The sequence below is a fragment of the Hippocampus bargibanti genome, linkage group LG04 (assembly GCF_051943395.1).
Source record: "Hippocampus bargibanti isolate YZ-2025 linkage group LG04, ASM5194339v1, whole genome shotgun sequence".
Lineage (NCBI taxonomy): Eukaryota > Metazoa > Chordata > Actinopteri > Syngnathiformes > Syngnathidae > Hippocampus > Hippocampus bargibanti.
In genome coordinates this window covers 513,090-529,933 of record NC_142737.1, presented here as the reverse complement: position 1 = coordinate 529,933, position 16,844 = coordinate 513,090, and the positions used below count along the sequence as shown (strand labels likewise).

At 43.4% G+C, this 16,844-nt stretch overlaps 2 protein-coding genes across 2 annotated transcripts; both read left to right on the top strand.

Moving 5' to 3' along the window:
* The first annotated feature begins 704 nt into the window (after positions 1-704).
* fibcd1a (fibrinogen C domain containing 1a) lies at positions 705-6,062 on the top strand. The gene is made up of 9 exons (XM_088993320.1): positions 705-849; positions 1,110-1,188; positions 2,493-2,605; positions 2,893-3,244; positions 3,638-3,755; positions 3,832-3,968; positions 4,227-4,323; positions 4,507-4,686; positions 5,448-6,062. Exons 2-9 carry the CDS (start codon positions 1,111-1,113, stop codon positions 5,705-5,707), a joined length of 1,335 nt encoding a protein of 444 aa, XP_088849446.1. The 5' UTR covers positions 705-849; position 1,110; the 3' UTR covers positions 5,708-6,062.
* Positions 6,063-6,702: 640 nt separating this feature from the next.
* On the top strand, positions 6,703-16,809 carry phf19 (PHD finger protein 19). Its single transcript, XM_088993319.1, has 14 exons — positions 6,703-6,829; positions 8,413-8,623; positions 8,781-8,862; positions 9,520-9,624; positions 9,690-9,784; positions 9,874-10,022; positions 10,979-11,074; positions 11,181-11,370; positions 11,444-11,511; positions 11,635-11,781; positions 11,854-11,914; positions 11,981-12,045; positions 12,399-12,482; positions 13,466-16,809. The coding sequence occupies exons 2-14, from the start codon at positions 8,423-8,425 to the stop codon at positions 13,758-13,760; spliced, it is 1,638 nt and encodes a 545-aa protein (XP_088849445.1). The 5' UTR covers positions 6,703-6,829; positions 8,413-8,422; the 3' UTR covers positions 13,761-16,809.
* Positions 16,810-16,844: the final 35 nt, after the last annotated feature.

Genomic DNA, 16,844 nt, shown 5'->3' with positions numbered 1-16,844 from the left:
TCCTGCTTGTACTTTCACAACTAAATTGATTAATGCTCCACACGCATTTCATAAAGGTCCAAGACGATTAAATAATACACTCATATGTATGTGAGACATTGTTATGGCGTCATTTGAAGGACACGACCGAGCAGACGCGACACACTCGGTTTTTGCGGGGGGAGGGCACCGTCTTTAACTTTTATTGTGAAACTTTAGCATGTGATATCCGGGGACCAATGGGCACATGTTTGCCATTAAACTTCACCGTGCTAACAGCACACACACACGCGTACACGATCTCACGTGCACGATCTCACACACGTTCAAACACACGAATACACACAGTAGTGTGCAATATATTTGTGTGTGGATTTTACTAAACTTGGTGTTGTATTGATGATGATTGGATTTATTTAGTGGCGAAATGGTTAATCACTAAATAATAATTGTAATAACACTTGAAGCTATCCAAATGCTCCAATTTCACAACAGCGATTGTTGCCAAAATCATCGTAAAAATATTCTCTGACTGCGACCCACGGCTCATGGGATTGCCAATTGATTAGAAGTGACGATTGTTTTGGGAATTCAAGACATTTACGCTTTTGATTGTTGGCGATTGTGCTGACAAAGTGTGCGTGCGAGACACACCAAGGTGCCGTGACACATAGCTCCTGTTAATCTCGCCGTCTCAAATCAATCCGCACAGATTGAGGGCTAATCTGAGCCGATTGACTCGTGAGCGGCACCTTTTCTCGCTCTCTCTCTTAGTGGGTCGCCGTCTGTTGTCATGACGATGTGACACTTTGCCGTGGACGACGTGTCAGATCAATCATCTTTGTCCGGGGTCATCGCCGAGCCAGACAAGTAAATCAATTCCGTCATTGCCGATGATGAGTGGCGAAGACGATGAAAGGAGGGGCCGGGGGGGGGGAGTAACGTCGAGAAAATAACACGGTTGGGAAAGTTCTTCACGGGATGAAAATTCGGATGAAATACGAGTCGGCGTTTTGTTTATGGAAGCGCCTTGCTGAACTTTTGATTGGTCCTCTGTCATCAGAATCAGAATCATGTTGATTTTTCTTTGCGCATCTTTCTGTTTCCTTTCTTTCTGCGTTGTGATTCAGGATGATGTTAAATGACAGCTGGACCGTGATGAACAACAGCAGCTCCGAGCTGGACGGAAAACGAGGAAATCAACGCAAGGTAGGTTCATTTCTTACTTTGGACTCACTCTGGTAAACCTTGCCGATTGAAATGAAGAAGCAAAGAAATTAAATATATGAATGGCGATGATATTTCACTGTATGTGACAATAAACCTGTTAAATCTCCGGATTGGTCTCAGGACTAGGATGGAGACCGGTCGCCAAAATGGGATTAGGATGATGACTCGGCGATCGATTGCCAAAAACGAGGCATGAAAGAGAGAGAAGAAGCAGAAAAAAAATCCAACTCAATTCTCATTATAGCGACCGCTAACACCAAGTAGCAGCGCTAATGTGCTGAAAACTACAAATTACGCACTAAATTATCAATAATTAAAAAAACAAACCCAAATAAAATCAGAATAGATTTTAATCTCGATTGTTTTGTGGAGTAGAAATGGTCAATAAAAACAAAGAACAGGCAGCCGAGGGTTAATTTCTGTTAATCTGTCGTCAAGGCGCTTGTAATCTTTAGCAGCTGTCGTCGTGTCATCAACGCCTTAATGCCTGGAGAAGGAAAAAAACAAAACCCCAAAGCAAACCTGTAACACCTCACGGTCACGTGCGTCCTGTCAACACAAACGTTCCACGAACCGCTTACTGCGAATTGGACGCAACATCGCGAAATGAGTAGCCGCCTCTCCAAAAATGCTCACGTAAATCAAAAAACGGTGACTAATCGAGATGTTGGTTTTTTTAACCTGAATCAATCATCAATCAAAAACCACCAAGCTGCTGCTAACAGGATGCTACTTCATTGAGCGTCTTTTCCACTCTAAAGCTAACAGACGAGCCGAAAGGAATATGTATTTTCCTTTTGACTAGTCCGCCAGGCTGCTAGGCTAGCTATGCCCTATAAATATAGATTAAAAACGGTGACAAATCTAGCTAGCTAATGTAAAACAGATTCTTCTCTTACAGACAGTGTATTTCAGGTGTTCAATGACCTGACATGTAAGAAAATAATCTGCTTTAAATTAGATATCAAATAGACAGGATAAACTTAATACAACTAACTAGCTAGCTAGTTAGACGGCTATGCCTGGGCATAGCTAGCCTAGTCATAGAGAACTTTAAATCTGGCATAGCTAACCTAGGCATAGCTAGCTAACCAAAGGTATTACTAGCTAGCTTCTGGGATAGCTAGTGTTAGGTTAGAAAATGACAAGCTAATATTAGCGTTAACGGTTACATTGAATCTTTGAACGGAATTAAATATTGACTTTATTGCGCAACGTTTTCACCTAACAATTGGCGCGTTGGTTGTGACGTACTTTGCTAACTCGTTGCTCTGTGTACGCAGAAATGCTGCCGCTTCGTCTTGTGGACGATCCTGCTGGTGGTCTTGGTAGCGACTGTCACGGCAGCGGTCACCATCTTCTATGTGAACAACTACCCCTTGCCCTTCATTAACAGGTGCAGACACACGCTAAGCGGCATTCGTTCACTTCATGTGGAAACAAAGATTTGCAGCGGCAGCCACACGCGCCAACCTAGAATAACTCAAAAAGATAGAGAGCTAGCTAGCTAATAGATAGATAATACATAGCTAGCCAGCTAGCCAACTGATAGATAGCTAGATAGCTAATGTGTTTCCTGCCTGACTCAAATAACTAGCTATCTAGCCATATAGCTACCAGATAGCGAACGATTCCTGAATGAATGTGAACATGAATGTGATCTTCATCTGAATGCGATCTCAGAGACGAGGTCTGGTCCTCTTCGCCCATCGTCTCCACCAATGCCAAAGTATCGGAGGCCCCGGTGACGGTGTCGCACGAAGGCGCCGGCGAACCCGTCGCCATCTTCCCGGACCCCGCCCGGCATTTTCAGCGATGGGAGGCGCTACGCACTTCGCTCGTCCGGGCGCTGAGCGCGCGTAACGCCGAAGACTGGCAAGGGATGGGCGGCGTCCAGGCGCTGCTCGAGGAGCTCAAGGCGACGGCGGCGCACGTGCGCGACCTCCGACGGGAAGCGCAGGCGCTGAAAAGCGGTCAAGGGGTTCTGGAGCAGAGACTGGAACACCTGCAGAACCAGCAGAACCGCGTCGCTCAGGTGAGGAAGGGCGCCGGCCAATTGGAATCCGTCAGCAGGCGCTCGAGGGAAGTCAAGGGCAGTCATCGTGCCAACTAGCGAGCGCTTAGCAGTCAGTTGCTAACAGCGTGCGAATCTACACTCTCATTGGCTGGCTTCAATGTCACTCGTAAGGCCTGGCCCCGCCTGTTAAAGCCACACGCACACGTTCAAAGTCAGAAAGTCACAGGGGAGGGCAGCAAGCCCAAGTGGATAAAATCATCATCATAATAATAATAAGAAGAATAATAATAATAATAATAATTATTATTATTATGTGTATATTTTGCATCAAGTGTTAGCATTTGAATGACGCAAAGTAAAATAAATCATCAATTTACTCTTGAGTTGAAAATCCTTGCTATTTGTGCGCAGGTGCTGTCAGACGAGCACGTCGGCGTCCGCAAGCTCAGTTCGACGTTGACCGATTCGCTGTCCAGTCTGCAGAGAGAGACCGAGAGTCTAAGTCGACTTCCCGGGGACAAACGCAAAGGTAGCCCCTCATGTGTCAAGCGCGTTTCTTCCCTTTCATGGTCATTCAAGCGTCTTTGTGCCATTGTTTCCTTGAGCTCTCACGCCCAGAGACTGCAGTGAGGTCATGGCGGCAGGAAATTCCCAAGATGGCGTCTATTCCATCTTTCCCGTCCATCAACTTGGCGGCTTCATGGTTTACTGCGACATGAGCACAGACGGGGGAGGCTGGACCGTACGTTCTTGACTACCACACCCAAAACAAACAAACACATCATTAAGTTTTCATTCAGATGTCTTCATTAAGGTTGATGCCGCGAGCTCATTAGCCAGTCACCTCAGTACACATTGTCGCTAATGAGCTAATCATGCTAATTTGCTTAGCGGACAAACAGCAGACCTCAAGCTGTCACGCTGATGTGTGTGTGTGTGTGTGTGTGTGTGTGTGTGTGTGTGTGTTTGTGTGTGTTGCTGCATGTGCGGTTGCATGCAGGTGATCCAGAGGAGACAAGACGGCTCCGTCAATTTTTTTCGTGGTTGGGAAGCATATCGTGATGGCTTTGGAACAACAACAGGAGAGCATTGGCTAGGTCTGAAATAAACATGTATACAAAAATACACAAACACCGATGTACACGCGTGGCCATAAAATGGCTCCTCTAGTGGCGGGGCTATACCACAAATCAACATCCTACTCTGCTGAACCCGGACCAATTGTGAAGTGCAGTTTTTGTTCTTTACGCGTATGTTTTTGTGTGTTTTCATGTTGTCAGGCCTGCAGAGGATCTACGCCATGACACGGTCAGGAGGTTACGAGTTGCGAATCGACATGGCCGACTTTGACAACGCCACAGCTTTTGCGCATTACACTGAATTCTCCGTGGGTCGCGACTCGGTCAACCCTGACGAGGACGGATACCCACTGGCTGTGGATGGATACTCAGGAACTGCAGGTAGCTACAGTGACACCTCGGTTTACTAACCCCTTGGCTTACAAACTTTTTGGTTTACAAACGTTAAATTTATGAACATTTTACCTTGGAATACAAACTATTTTTCGGGATACACACGGAGCTGCCACAATGTGTCGTTTGCGAACGAGCAGAGTGTAGACCGCAAGGTTAAAATTCCCATCAATCAGGCTCCACAAATAACCCGTAGAAGCCATCTGTACACTTGATGCAAAAAGCTATCAACCCAGCTAAACAGAACACAATTGATGAGGAACTAGGTAAAATGATCGCAGAGAAAGCACCTACAAGGGATCATTCCTTAAGAGGGTGAAAGAAGAAGGCTACGTTCCTCATCAAGTGTTTAATGCTGAGGAAACCGGCCACTCCATTCCATCAAGCCATCAACGACCATCACAAAGGTCAATAAAACCATTTTATTATACAGTACAGTTTATTTCTTTCATTATAATACCATAGCACATTTATTATACATAAAACAAGGTATATTTTCTGTGTATTTTAATGAGAAAATGATATATTCGGGGGACCTGGAAACGGATTATTCTCATTTTAATGGTTTCCTGTGAGAAATTATTTTTTGGGATACACACTTTTTGCCTTACACACTCTGTCTGGGAACCAATTAAGTTCGTAAGCCAAGGTATCTGTGTACTCTCAAACAGCACCGTCCTGGTCTGCGATTTCAACTTTTCTTTCATTAAGCGTGCAGTAAGATGAAAAAAAAATGGTGTCCCTTGCAGGTGATTCTCTGTTGAAACATTCGGGAATGCAGTTCACCACAAAAGATCGGGACCGGGACCAGTCCGAGAACAACTGTGCAACGTACTACCAGGGCGCTTGGTGGTACCGCAACTGTCACACATCCAACCTGAACGGGCAATACCTGGGAGGGGGCCACGCCTCTTACGCTGACGGCGTGGAATGGTCCAGCTGGACCGGCTGGCAGTATTCTCTGAGATTCACCGAGATGAAGATACGGCCTGCGCCCAAACCCAATTGACCTTTGACCCATTAAAGGGCATCATCACACACAATTTGGAAGTTTGAGGAGTCAAACTTCAGCTGGCGTACTTCCACCATGTCATGTGGTTCATCCAATTCCAGCCTGTTCTTGTATCTAAATGTGTTTTTTGTTGAGATCGCTCGAAAAACAACATCAGAAATTAAGGGTTGAAATATTTTCGTTAAATACATGTTTGGTCTCTTCTATATTTGTTTTCGTGTACGTTACTGTAAGACACAAGCGCGTCTCAGCACGATGGGGGACAGAGCTTTCAGATGCTCCGACCCCCAACTCTGGAACTCACTTCCTCCCAACATTCGTAACATCGATTCTCTTCCCACCTTTAAGTCCCATTTCAAAACCCACCTATTTAAAACTGCATTTTTTTGTGTAGCTCTCTCTCTTGTTTCTATTTATAATTGTATTTTATTTATTATTGTATCTATGCTTGTCTGTGACTGTAAAGTGTCCTTGAGAGCTTTAAAAGGCACTTAAAATGTAATGTATTATTATTATTACTTTATAAAACAGTTTAAAATATATTTAAAAATACTTTAACGTTTAAATGGGTCAACAACTAAATGAACCAACATTTGACTTTGTTCATTTCGATGACTATTTAAATTTATCTAGTGTACAAATAAGTTTGATCCTACCAGTTTATTGACTCAATGACGGTTTTATTAACGGGATTAAGGGGAAAAGTGATAGAAATGAAATAATACATTTTTTCATTTCTATCGTTAAATCGTTTTTTGTGACAATTATTGCTTGAAAAATATGAAATAAATATTCAATAACTTTCTTTTAAAAAACATTTTAATCAATTCAAGAGACGTTAATACTTATCGATATGAATACATTTAGTGACATTCGACATTCAGTGAAAACGAAACAACGGTCGCTCGTCGTGGCAACTGTTGATGACGTAAAAATGATGACGTGTCATATGTAAATGAGGACAGCCCAGGGAGTGTTTGGCGGGAAAACCAAAAAAGGAAAAAAAATGGCGGTGGTGGAAGTTTGATGCGGATGCCTGACAGCGTCGTCAAAACAACGACAAGAAGACGAAACGAAAGCGCCAAAGAGAAGCCAGGCTGCCTGTTAACATCCAACACGGTAACTTCTGTTCTTTTGATTTTTGTCCGGCGAGACGTTCGCTTGGTCGTCGCTATTTAAAATAGCGCACACATTTTAGTGAATAGATACAGTTTAGTAAGTCAGTCAGTAAGTAACCTAAATTCGGTTACGTAAAATGCGTAACAAATGTACGACACGGTCGGGGATCGAATTCATATCTGTCAATGTATACGATTTCCCCGTTTTTATCATTTCAAATAATATACGGTGTACAAGAACTTTTATAACAGGAAAAAATGGACAATTTTGGCTCAAATCCAGTTCGTCTCAACTGCTGGTAGTCAACGACAACGCAGCAAAAGTCGTTTAGATTTTTTTAGTCCTTCGTCCGGTCGGATTGATAAAAGTATCACATCAGAATCAGAATCATCTTTATTGCCAAGTATGTAGGACACACAAGGAATTTGTTTCCGGTAGAACACGCTGCACTAGTATCATGCGCAGTAAGCTGTCTGCATTTCCGTCTGTTAGCATTTTTGAGCATTTCAAATCGTGTACGGCGTATTACAACTTTTATCCGCGAATTGTCATGATTTTTAACTGCAGCTATTCGCCAAGGTTGACAGGTATGCGAATTCCTTTTGAATTGTTTCCATTTCAAATGCGTCGATGTCTTCTCGTAGGGATGTGACAACATTTTTCAATAATTCATCACACATTTTCTAATACCACATTAAAGGGCATTTAAATAGCTTTCAAATGATGTATCGATTATTGTTCTATGACAAATAATCAGGAAATAATGGCATTTTTTAATTTTCGAAATAATGAGGGGATTTTTGCTAGTCATGACACAGTTAAAACAATGAAAATCTGTGACCGAGTTCTTTATTACAGTTTAAACTATCATAACTTTCTTAATATTTGGCAGATCTTAACGAGTAATGTAGCATTGGAAAGGCTTTGAAATTCTAAACAAGGACTGAAAACATAAGAAAAGATTCAAAACAGAAAGTAGCAAATATCAGGCAGATTTTCGTCAGTAAAAAAATGGCTGCCACTGAATACTAGGAAAGAAAATTGCGAGCGCTAGAAATATATATGCTAATGCTTCTTTTTGCTTGAAACCTGGCAGTTATGGAGAAACATATATATCCTACCACTTCTATGAGTTATGAAAATACAACTTACTCACCTTCAGAAACTGTAGTATTGGCAAAAAGAGCATAAACTTCAGTCAATATTTTTTCCCTGTTTCTGGTTGTCGGATTGGGAAATTTCAAGAACCAGCATGGAGGGGAAACGTGTAATACGTCATTATAAGCTGCATAGCTTGGAAAATCCCACCAAAAACCATGACGTACTTCACAAAAATGTAATGATATACGACTGCGAGTACAGAGTGCGCTCGCTTCACTGGACAGAAACAATTGCGGTGGAATATGGCTCACTGTAGCGTACCTACCTCTCGTCACTTTCGCCGTACAATGAAATAATGAATAACACACATTGTAAATGTCCTGAAAAGAATAAGGAACGTGCGATGACCCAAATGACCGTAGTTGCTAACGGTAGTTCCGGGTTGTTGAGCTCATATAACCTAACGTGTTTTTGGATGTCAGGCCGGTCAGCATGTTTGAGGACGTTTTTAAAGCTTCCCGCCGAGACGAAGCGCCTGCAAGTTGGAAGGAGAGCGAAGATGACGTCAGAGGAGAGGATGACGACTGCAACTCGCAGGTTGATGACGGCAGGCCCGAGTCAAGCCTCAGCGTGGGCCAGTTTGTGCTGTGTCATTGGTCGGATGGCCTTTACTACCTGGGCAAGATTATTCGGGTAACGTGTATGCGAGCGCATTCAACATCTGACTGAATAGGTCTGCCATGTCCAGTGCAGCTTGCAGACGCTGTCATTTTGACATTCAATTCACAAGCTACATCATATCAGACATCTGTGATGTGTTCTTACAACTATGCTCTGATTGCTTGCACAGCTCAGTCTACCGAGACACAGCTGCTTTGTCACCTTTGAGGACAACTCCAAATTTTGGGTCCTGTGGAAGGATATTCAGCATGGTGAGAGACACACACACACACACGCGCACACGCGCACACACACACACACACACACACACACACACACACACACACACACACACACACACACACACACACACACACACACACACACACACACACACACAGGGTGCTGGTGGATATAAAGACAGGCATAGTGTCTATTAAAAAAAAAGATTCAAATTGAGTGTAAATGCTGTAGATAAATTTGTCTATAACTGCTATCCCATTGTTGACCAGCAGATGGCTGTGCTTTATTTTCTTGACATACAATACTGGGTTGTTGTCACTTCCGGTACAGGTTTTACTTTCCGCGCTTGGTGCTTTAAGTTTCATTTTCACTGAGAAGACGGCGAGAATGGACATGCGTTATCGCTGTACTGTTTAGCAAGGAAAAGATAAAAAGGATGAAGATCAAAAACTTTCGGACGGAAAGCGGGCTAAGGGGTTTGTACGATTTGATTGCATCCGTTTTATTTCATTGATGTAAAGTCCAAATGTTTGAGTAAATAATAGCTATATTTTCATACTTGTTTGTAGTTGTACGGTGGTGTCGGTGGTGTGAAATCACATGAAAGAATTAACCATCAGTACAAAGAACCGGAGTCCAGTGTTTCGAATGGAAGCCCGCTGAGGATTTATCCACTCATTTTACAGCCGGTGTGCCGGGGGAGGAGCCTCGCTGCTCAGTGTGTCTGGAGGCGGGGCCAAGTTCTGCAGCTCAAATGAACCGAATCCTCATTTGCGGAAAGTGTGGCATAGGTGAGAGTTATTGGATACAAATTTTGGGATCGCATCACCCGACTGTCCATTTGTGCGCGCCTCAGGTTTCCACCAGAAGTGTCACGATCCACCCGTAGAGGGCGACAGTGATACGAGTCCCTGGTTTTGTCGACGTTGCGTCTTCGCCCTGGCAGTCAGGGTAACTACGCTCAGGCGCAGATGCACACTTCTCTTCCTGAAAGTGTGATATGCGCAGAGATGATGTCATCATTTTGACCCTCCCTCTAGAAAGGTGGCGCTTTGAAGAAAGGGTCCCTAGCCAAAGCGCTGTTAGCCATGAAGCAGGTTCTGTCCTACGACCTGGAGACTCTCGATTGGGACTCTCAGCATCGGACCAATCAGCAACAGTCTTACTGCTACTGTGGGGGCCCCGGAGAGTAAGATACACACTCATTCACACTTAGACAGAGACTTACGAGCATTCGTGTTACGAACAGCGATCGATGAAAAGGTTTCTTCAGCCGTCATCTGGACTTCTTTCAAGGTGTTGGACGTTTTGCTTCTTATCCAAGATGCTTCGTCAGCAAACTCCATTTTTGCTGGTTGTTTTGAACCATATATATATATATATCCCTACTGTCCAGACGTGGCGGTGCCGGACTCTGATATTATAGGTCCCTGCTCTCGGGTTGGGGGGAGCGGAGGACTACTGCCTGCGGCTCCTCTGATTGCTCCTATTGTCCGGCACATTTATGCTTTCCTCTTCAGAACTATTTGAATCCTATTCATAAGTGGATGAGGAACAAGAAAGCATTTTCTCCCAATCTCAAGCCATTGTTTTGATTCTAGAGCAAGGCAAGACGTCCTGCCGTGACGTCACGAACAAGGGGGCGGGACCTTCTGAAACTCGCCACTTCCGAGGTCATTTTGGAGTAGTTTTGGGACACTTGAAGTCATTTTTATTGGTGTTTTGCATTTGACCAAAAATATCAGCCGGCGTGTTTTGGCTATTTTAGATGCTATCAAACGTTTTTCTGATGTCAGTTAGGAAACAAAAAAATGGTGTCGGTTGTCCTTTAAACAAAATAGTAGGACGGAAAGGGACTCAAACAGGGTTAGGAGCTGCTGTAGAGACAGCCGCGCAGGGGGCGCCATGATGTCATACTACACAAAGCTGCTTTAAAAAAAAGTTCATCGCTACTGTATCTTTCTAGCGCGTATATTTTATGAAAGTACAAACCAAGTTACTTATACAAGCCTTAAACATACTTATCGAAGCCTCCAACATACATCCCATACAAAATATAGCACTGAATCAACTTAGGCACGAGTTCACCTCACCAACGACCGCTCGGAATGTATCTCGTTTGTAAGTTGAGGAGTGTGCCTATAGGTGGTATCTGAAGATGCTTCAGTGTTTCCAGTGTCATCAGTGGTTCCACGAGGCGTGCACCCAGTGCCTGCCCGAGAGCATGATGTTTGGAGACAGGTGAGCGCCATGACCAGAAACGCTCATCAAACATCAAACGGGTCTTGAAAAATGTCATTTTCTTCATGTACAATTTCCAAATAAGTGCTCCCGTCACTCCATCCAGGTTCTACTTGTTCACATGTTGCATCTGCAACAAAGGATCGGAACACGTGCGCCGTTTGTCTCTTCGCTGGGTGGACGTGGTCCACCTTGTTCTCTACAACCTGTCGCTGAGCAACAAGAAAAAATACTTTGAACTGGATGAAATTCTGCATTTTGTCAACGCGCATTGGGAAACTTTGCAACTTGGAAAGGTACGGAATGAAAGCGCCAAACTGACCGCAGCATTGTCTCACCCTTACGATCTTCTCGCCCGTCATCTGCTAGTTGTCAAACACTCCTCCGGCAGACAGGGGGCAGCACCTGCTTGACGCCCTCAACAAGTACAAGAGCAAGTAAGTCCCTGTTGTGATTGATTATTATTATTATTTTTTTTTTTGTGCTGATCCTTGAAAACAAGAGACACAGAAAATGCACTTCTAAATAGGTGGGGTTTTTTTTCCTGCCCGGCGGCGCAGGTTCTTATGCGGTAAAGAGATCAAAAAAAGGAAGTGCATCTTTCGTCTCCGGACTCGCGTTCCTCCCACGCCGCCTTCCAAACTTTTTCCCGAGCGACCTCGCGGCGAGGCGGGACTGGGCTGTAAAAACGCCGTCGGCCACATCAGGTCATCATTTGCAACCGTCTCCCACCACCAATGTCTCATCCAGCGCTGTAACAAGTGCCCCGTTGTGTGCAGTACGTTATCGGAGAGAAGGAAGAGGAAGTCCAAATGGTTGTTTGAAGACGCCATCCCCAACGTAAGGACGTGTCGTTTCATATACGTTTCTTGTTTCGATGTTAAAATAAATGGTTTGTGTTTGTAGAATGATCCTCACCACATGGCCACCATCTTTGATTTCACCCTGGATGAACTACACAAGCTCAGGAGGTAGGCATGCACGCACGCACACACACACACACACACACACACACACACACACACACACACACACGCACAGTGAGTAAAAAGTGTGTGTATCCAAGTGAAATGAAATTCACACCAAAAATCCTTTTGGGTGAATTAGTGAGGACCTCTCTGAAACTTGAACAGATGCATATATAGACCCTCGAGAAGCTTGTAGAATGAAAAACTTGTGAGGACCGGCCAAAATGTCCTCGTTTGTCAAAAATGTCCTCACTAGGTATGGTATAAAATGTTAGTGGTCCTCACAAGACTAGTCATACAAACACACACGCACGACATCCATTAGCGAAGGTATTGACAGCAATGTTATGTTGCAGTCGGACGTCGTGCGTGGATCAGGACTCCGGCGCCGTTTCTACGTCAGCGTCCGTCTCGAGCAGCGGCTCCTTTCAGCCGGCCAGGTAGGAGCCCCCCGTCCCCCCCCAAAAAAAGGAGGTGGGCGTGGTCAATGTCAACCAGCTAGGGGAAAAAAATGCTTGTTGAACTTTAATGTTGCATGGATGCATCTGCGAAATTACATAACTCGTTCACTGCCACACAGTTAGGAAACAAACAAATGGTGTCGGTTGTCCTTTAACTCATTCACTGTCAGATGATGTGCAAAAATGTGTGCACTCCAGATTTATAGAGAAGATTTATAAAGCGCTTTAACAACAGCTCAGGCTTTATCGACACCCAAGCATGAACAAACAAAACCCGAACAAATTCGGGAATGGTGCTCGACGTCATATTTTCAATTCCCGAATAAATTTGTTAATGGCAGTGAATCACACACACACACACACATTTCATTTCTAAGCGCCTTTCAAAACTCTCAAGGTCACTTTACAGTCTGAGGACAAGTTTTTTTCTGTGGGTAAGCAGTGGCAGCCAAGCGCGCCAGCGTTCACTCAACCCTAAATATCTAAAATAGATAGGAAGCTAGCTAATTGCTAGTTAATAGATAGCAAGCTGGGTTAAAAAGATTTATTTAGCGCTTTAACATTAGCTGAAGCTTTATCGACACCCAAGCACGAACAAACAAAACCCGAACAAACTCTCGAGGTCAAATTTTCAATTCCCGAATTCATTTTTGAATGGCAGTGAATGAGTTTGTGTCTTTTAGAGTTTTACTCCTGTTCTCACGCTGCGTATTGCAACCAGCCGCCATCTTGGATGTAAATACTGCAATGCACCATGGGTAAATGACTATTGGATCTATGAAAAAGCCCGAAATATCCTTTACCACGACTTTGGAATGTACTAAAACAAATGTAAAATGATTACGGCTCGATATCGGTTTGACAAAATGGCCGACGACGAAAGTTAAAACACTTTTCAATTGCTTTTTACCTCCATTTCTTTCTTTTGCTATTTTAACAAAAGTACGCCATATGTGACGCAGATCACGTAGCAGGAAGGTGGGCAGCAGAAAGAGGAAATTAGCAAGCTCCGCCTACAAGCTTTGGGCCATTCGTAGCGAGGAGGAGGAGGAGCCTCCCCGAATTAGCGAGGAAGGCCCGTACGCCGCCGACTCCTCCCGCTTCCTGTCCGACGCATCCCGTTGGCACTCGTCGTACTTGGGCGCGTCCAACCGACTGATGGAGGGTGAGCCTCGTTACCACGTTTTGGCGCGTCGCGTGACTGCCGATGGCGCCCTGCAGTACCTGCTGCAGTGGGAGGGCGCCACACCATACTAGAGGCAAGGTACGCAAGGTACGCGTGGACGGCATGTCCATCGCCGGCTTGATATGCTATGAGGTCAAATCGGCGACGAAGTACACGCTTTTTTTTTCTCCTCCCTTGGCCTTCAAATGGCCACATTTCTCGTCATCATACATTGAAGGACAACCGACGCCTTCGGACAAGTTGCGTCCATCATTTGGAAAATGGCTTCAAATGACTTCTACTGAGCGTATTTCAAAAAGATTCCAGCGCATATAGCTCTCTATTTTATCTTTTAAAGCTGAATATTCAGGAAGTCTTGTTTTCCAGTTGGTGATGATTCCTGACGTGATGTCACGTCAGGAACGCCCCTGACCGAGAAAGGACACACAATGCATTTTGGCTGAAAACACTGTCTTGATGGCGAAATTAGAAGGAAAACGACATAAATAACGCGATGGTGAATCGTTGTGAGTTGCACCAAGACTACTATTTGATACTAGTTGACACAAATTCCCAACGGACAAATCAGCCCATTTCCAACAGAGCTTGGGCGCCATCTTGTACAATTTCTGGGCGCAACATTGGAGTCCAGACGGCTCGAATTGATCCGGAAGGACTTCTTGAATCGATGGCAAACATTTATGCTTTCCTCTTCAGAAAGAACTATTTGAATCATATTCATAAGTGGATGAGTAACAAGAAAGCATCTTCTCTGAATCTGAACTCTCTGAAGCCATTGTTTTGATTCTGGAGCAAGGCAGTTTGTGACGTCACGGACAAGGGGGCGGGACCTTCTGAAACTCAACATTTCCGGGGTCATTTTGAAGTAGTTTCGGGCCACTTGAAGTCATTTTTATTGGTGTTTTGCATTTGACTAAAAATATCAGCCTGCATGTTTAGGGTATGTTAGATGCTATAAAACATTTTTCTGATGTCAGTTAGGAAACAAAAAAATGGTGTCGGTTGTCCTTTAACTCATTCACTGTCAGATGATGTGCAAAAATGTGGCCACTCCAGTGCCAGGGTTTTTGTCATTTTTACTCAAATTCCAAGACCCAGTGAATATGAAGTTTTAGGACTACATAAACATTCAATACAGCGTTAGAAAACTTCTTCTTTCATCAGAAAAAAAGAGTTAATTCCTAAGTTATATGGGTTTGGAGTTATCCGAGCTTGAAATTGGGGCAGATGTCCAAAATACAATGCAATACATACATATTGATTTATATAGAGCTTTCACAACAGCTGAAGCTGTAACAAAGCGGTAACATTGACAAAAGGCAAATGCTGCCCCCTTGTGGAAGGGAAAAACATTGTCAGAGGTCTGAGCAGCGCTTAATCGGCACCCTCCACAAGAAAAACCAAAACCTGAACAAATTCAGGAATGGCGCTCCTTGTCACACTTTTCAATTCCCGAAAAAATTCGGGAAAAGCAACGAATGAGCTAAAAAAAGACAGCTAATATTGTCAAGTTATATTTCGTTAAAAATATATACGTATATATATATATATATATATATAAATGTATATGTATATTCTTGAGCACTTGTTCTTCGGGACACATTTCCAACTAATCTGCATGCTTGCTTCAAGCTGTTCATTAGAAATTGATGACAAACATGCTCAACCAAAAAGTCATGCTAAACTACTTCACTTCATGCTAACCTATAATGTGAAACGCCATAGGCGCGCTAACGGGAATTAGCATCCACGTTGCCGTAGCTCCAATCAGTGGCGGCGGATTATAAGTACACGCAGTATTTAAATGCTGTGATATCTTGGTTTACGAACGCTTTAGCTCACAAATTTTTCGCCTTATGAACATTAACATATGCATTTACATTAGAATATAATCTTGGCGGACGAACTAAACCACGCAACGCCACGGTGGCATCAAAAAACACGAACGAGGTGTGCGTTTGTGTGACTTAGCGTCCCAGTACCAGTATGCTAAGTCAACCATTGCTACGTGTGGCTAAGGGTGTTTCTGTGTTCTCTAAGCAACGGTCTCAGGCAATAGAAGAGGTTGAAAAACTTCTCTTGATTTGGATGAATGAAAATAAGCTAGCAGGGGACAGTCCTTATGGGAGGTGACTCTCCTTCCAAACAGTAACTCCCTCCCTCCTCCTCTCACTCCATTCCATCAAGCCATCAACTACCATCACAAAGCTAAATAAAATGACTTTATTCTATAGTACAGTTTATTTCTTTAATTACAGTACGATAGCACATTTATTATACATAAAAGAAGGTATATTTTGTGTAGTTTTAAGGTTTATTTAGTAGAAAATGATATTTTCTGGTGACCTGGGAACGGATTATTCTCATTTAAATGGTTTCCTATGGGAAATTAATTTTTGGAATACACACTTCGCCTTACACACACTTTCTGGGAACCAATTAAGTTTGTAAGCTGAGGTATCACCGTATAACATTCACTTTATTTTCTTTGTATTAGTCCTGGTCGTCTTTATTCAGTGTTGAAGGAGCTATTGTAGATTTTTATGAGAAGATAACATTTTAATGAGATATTTATGATTGTATCATTTTTATCGTTGTTGTACATCACCTTTCCGTTGCGGTTGTTGTGCGCTACTTTTGTGAATAAAAGTTCAAATAAAATTATTTTGTGGCATTCAAACTCAGTAAGACCTCTCCATTTTTATTATTTATTTTATTTTTAGCAGCCCACCTGCCAATCAAATTTGTGTCAGAGGGTCATCGAATATTAACGATCCACCTTTAAAAAGGGGAACAAAATGTCTATCGTCATTTTTTTTCTCGACCGTCTTGCAGACGGTAAATTAAAATTGTGTTGCTACGGCAACCCCACGCTCCTGATCGGATCTATCGCCAGCAATAAAAAGTTGACCCTTGACCCCGAGGCTAGTCTTTTCTCATCTTCTCCAAAGTCAATACAATATTTCACCATGTTTCCTTCACAATAAAAGCAAAACAAGAAGTCCCCCCCATCTTGACAATGAACGGAATTTCAAGTTAATGATGATGTCACGGCAGTGTGTGTGTGTGTGTGTGTGTGTGTGTGTGTGTGTGTGTGTGTGTGTGTGTGTGTGTGTGTGTGTGTGTGTGTGTGTGTGTGTGTGTGTGTGTGTGTG

Coding starts and splice junctions, on each gene's coding strand:
- phf19 (XM_088993319.1), top strand. CDS start 8,423: ATGTTTGAGGACGTTTTTAAAGCTTCCCGCCGAGACGAAGCGCCTGCA. Junction 8,624..8,780: donor ACCTGGGCAAGATTATTCGG/GTAACGTGTATG, acceptor TTGCTTGCACAG/CTCAGTCTACCGAGACACAG. Junction 12,483..13,465: donor GGCTCCTTTCAGCCGGCCAG/GTAGGAGCCCCC, acceptor TATGTGACGCAG/ATCACGTAGCAGGAAGGTGG.
- fibcd1a (XM_088993320.1), top strand. CDS start 1,111: ATGATGTTAAATGACAGCTGGACCGTGATGAACAACAGCAGCTCCGAG. Junction 1,189..2,492: donor AACGAGGAAATCAACGCAAG/GTAGGTTCATTT, acceptor CTGTGTACGCAG/AAATGCTGCCGCTTCGTCTT. Junction 2,606..2,892: donor CCCTTGCCCTTCATTAACAG/GTGCAGACACAC, acceptor ATGCGATCTCAG/AGACGAGGTCTGGTCCTCTT.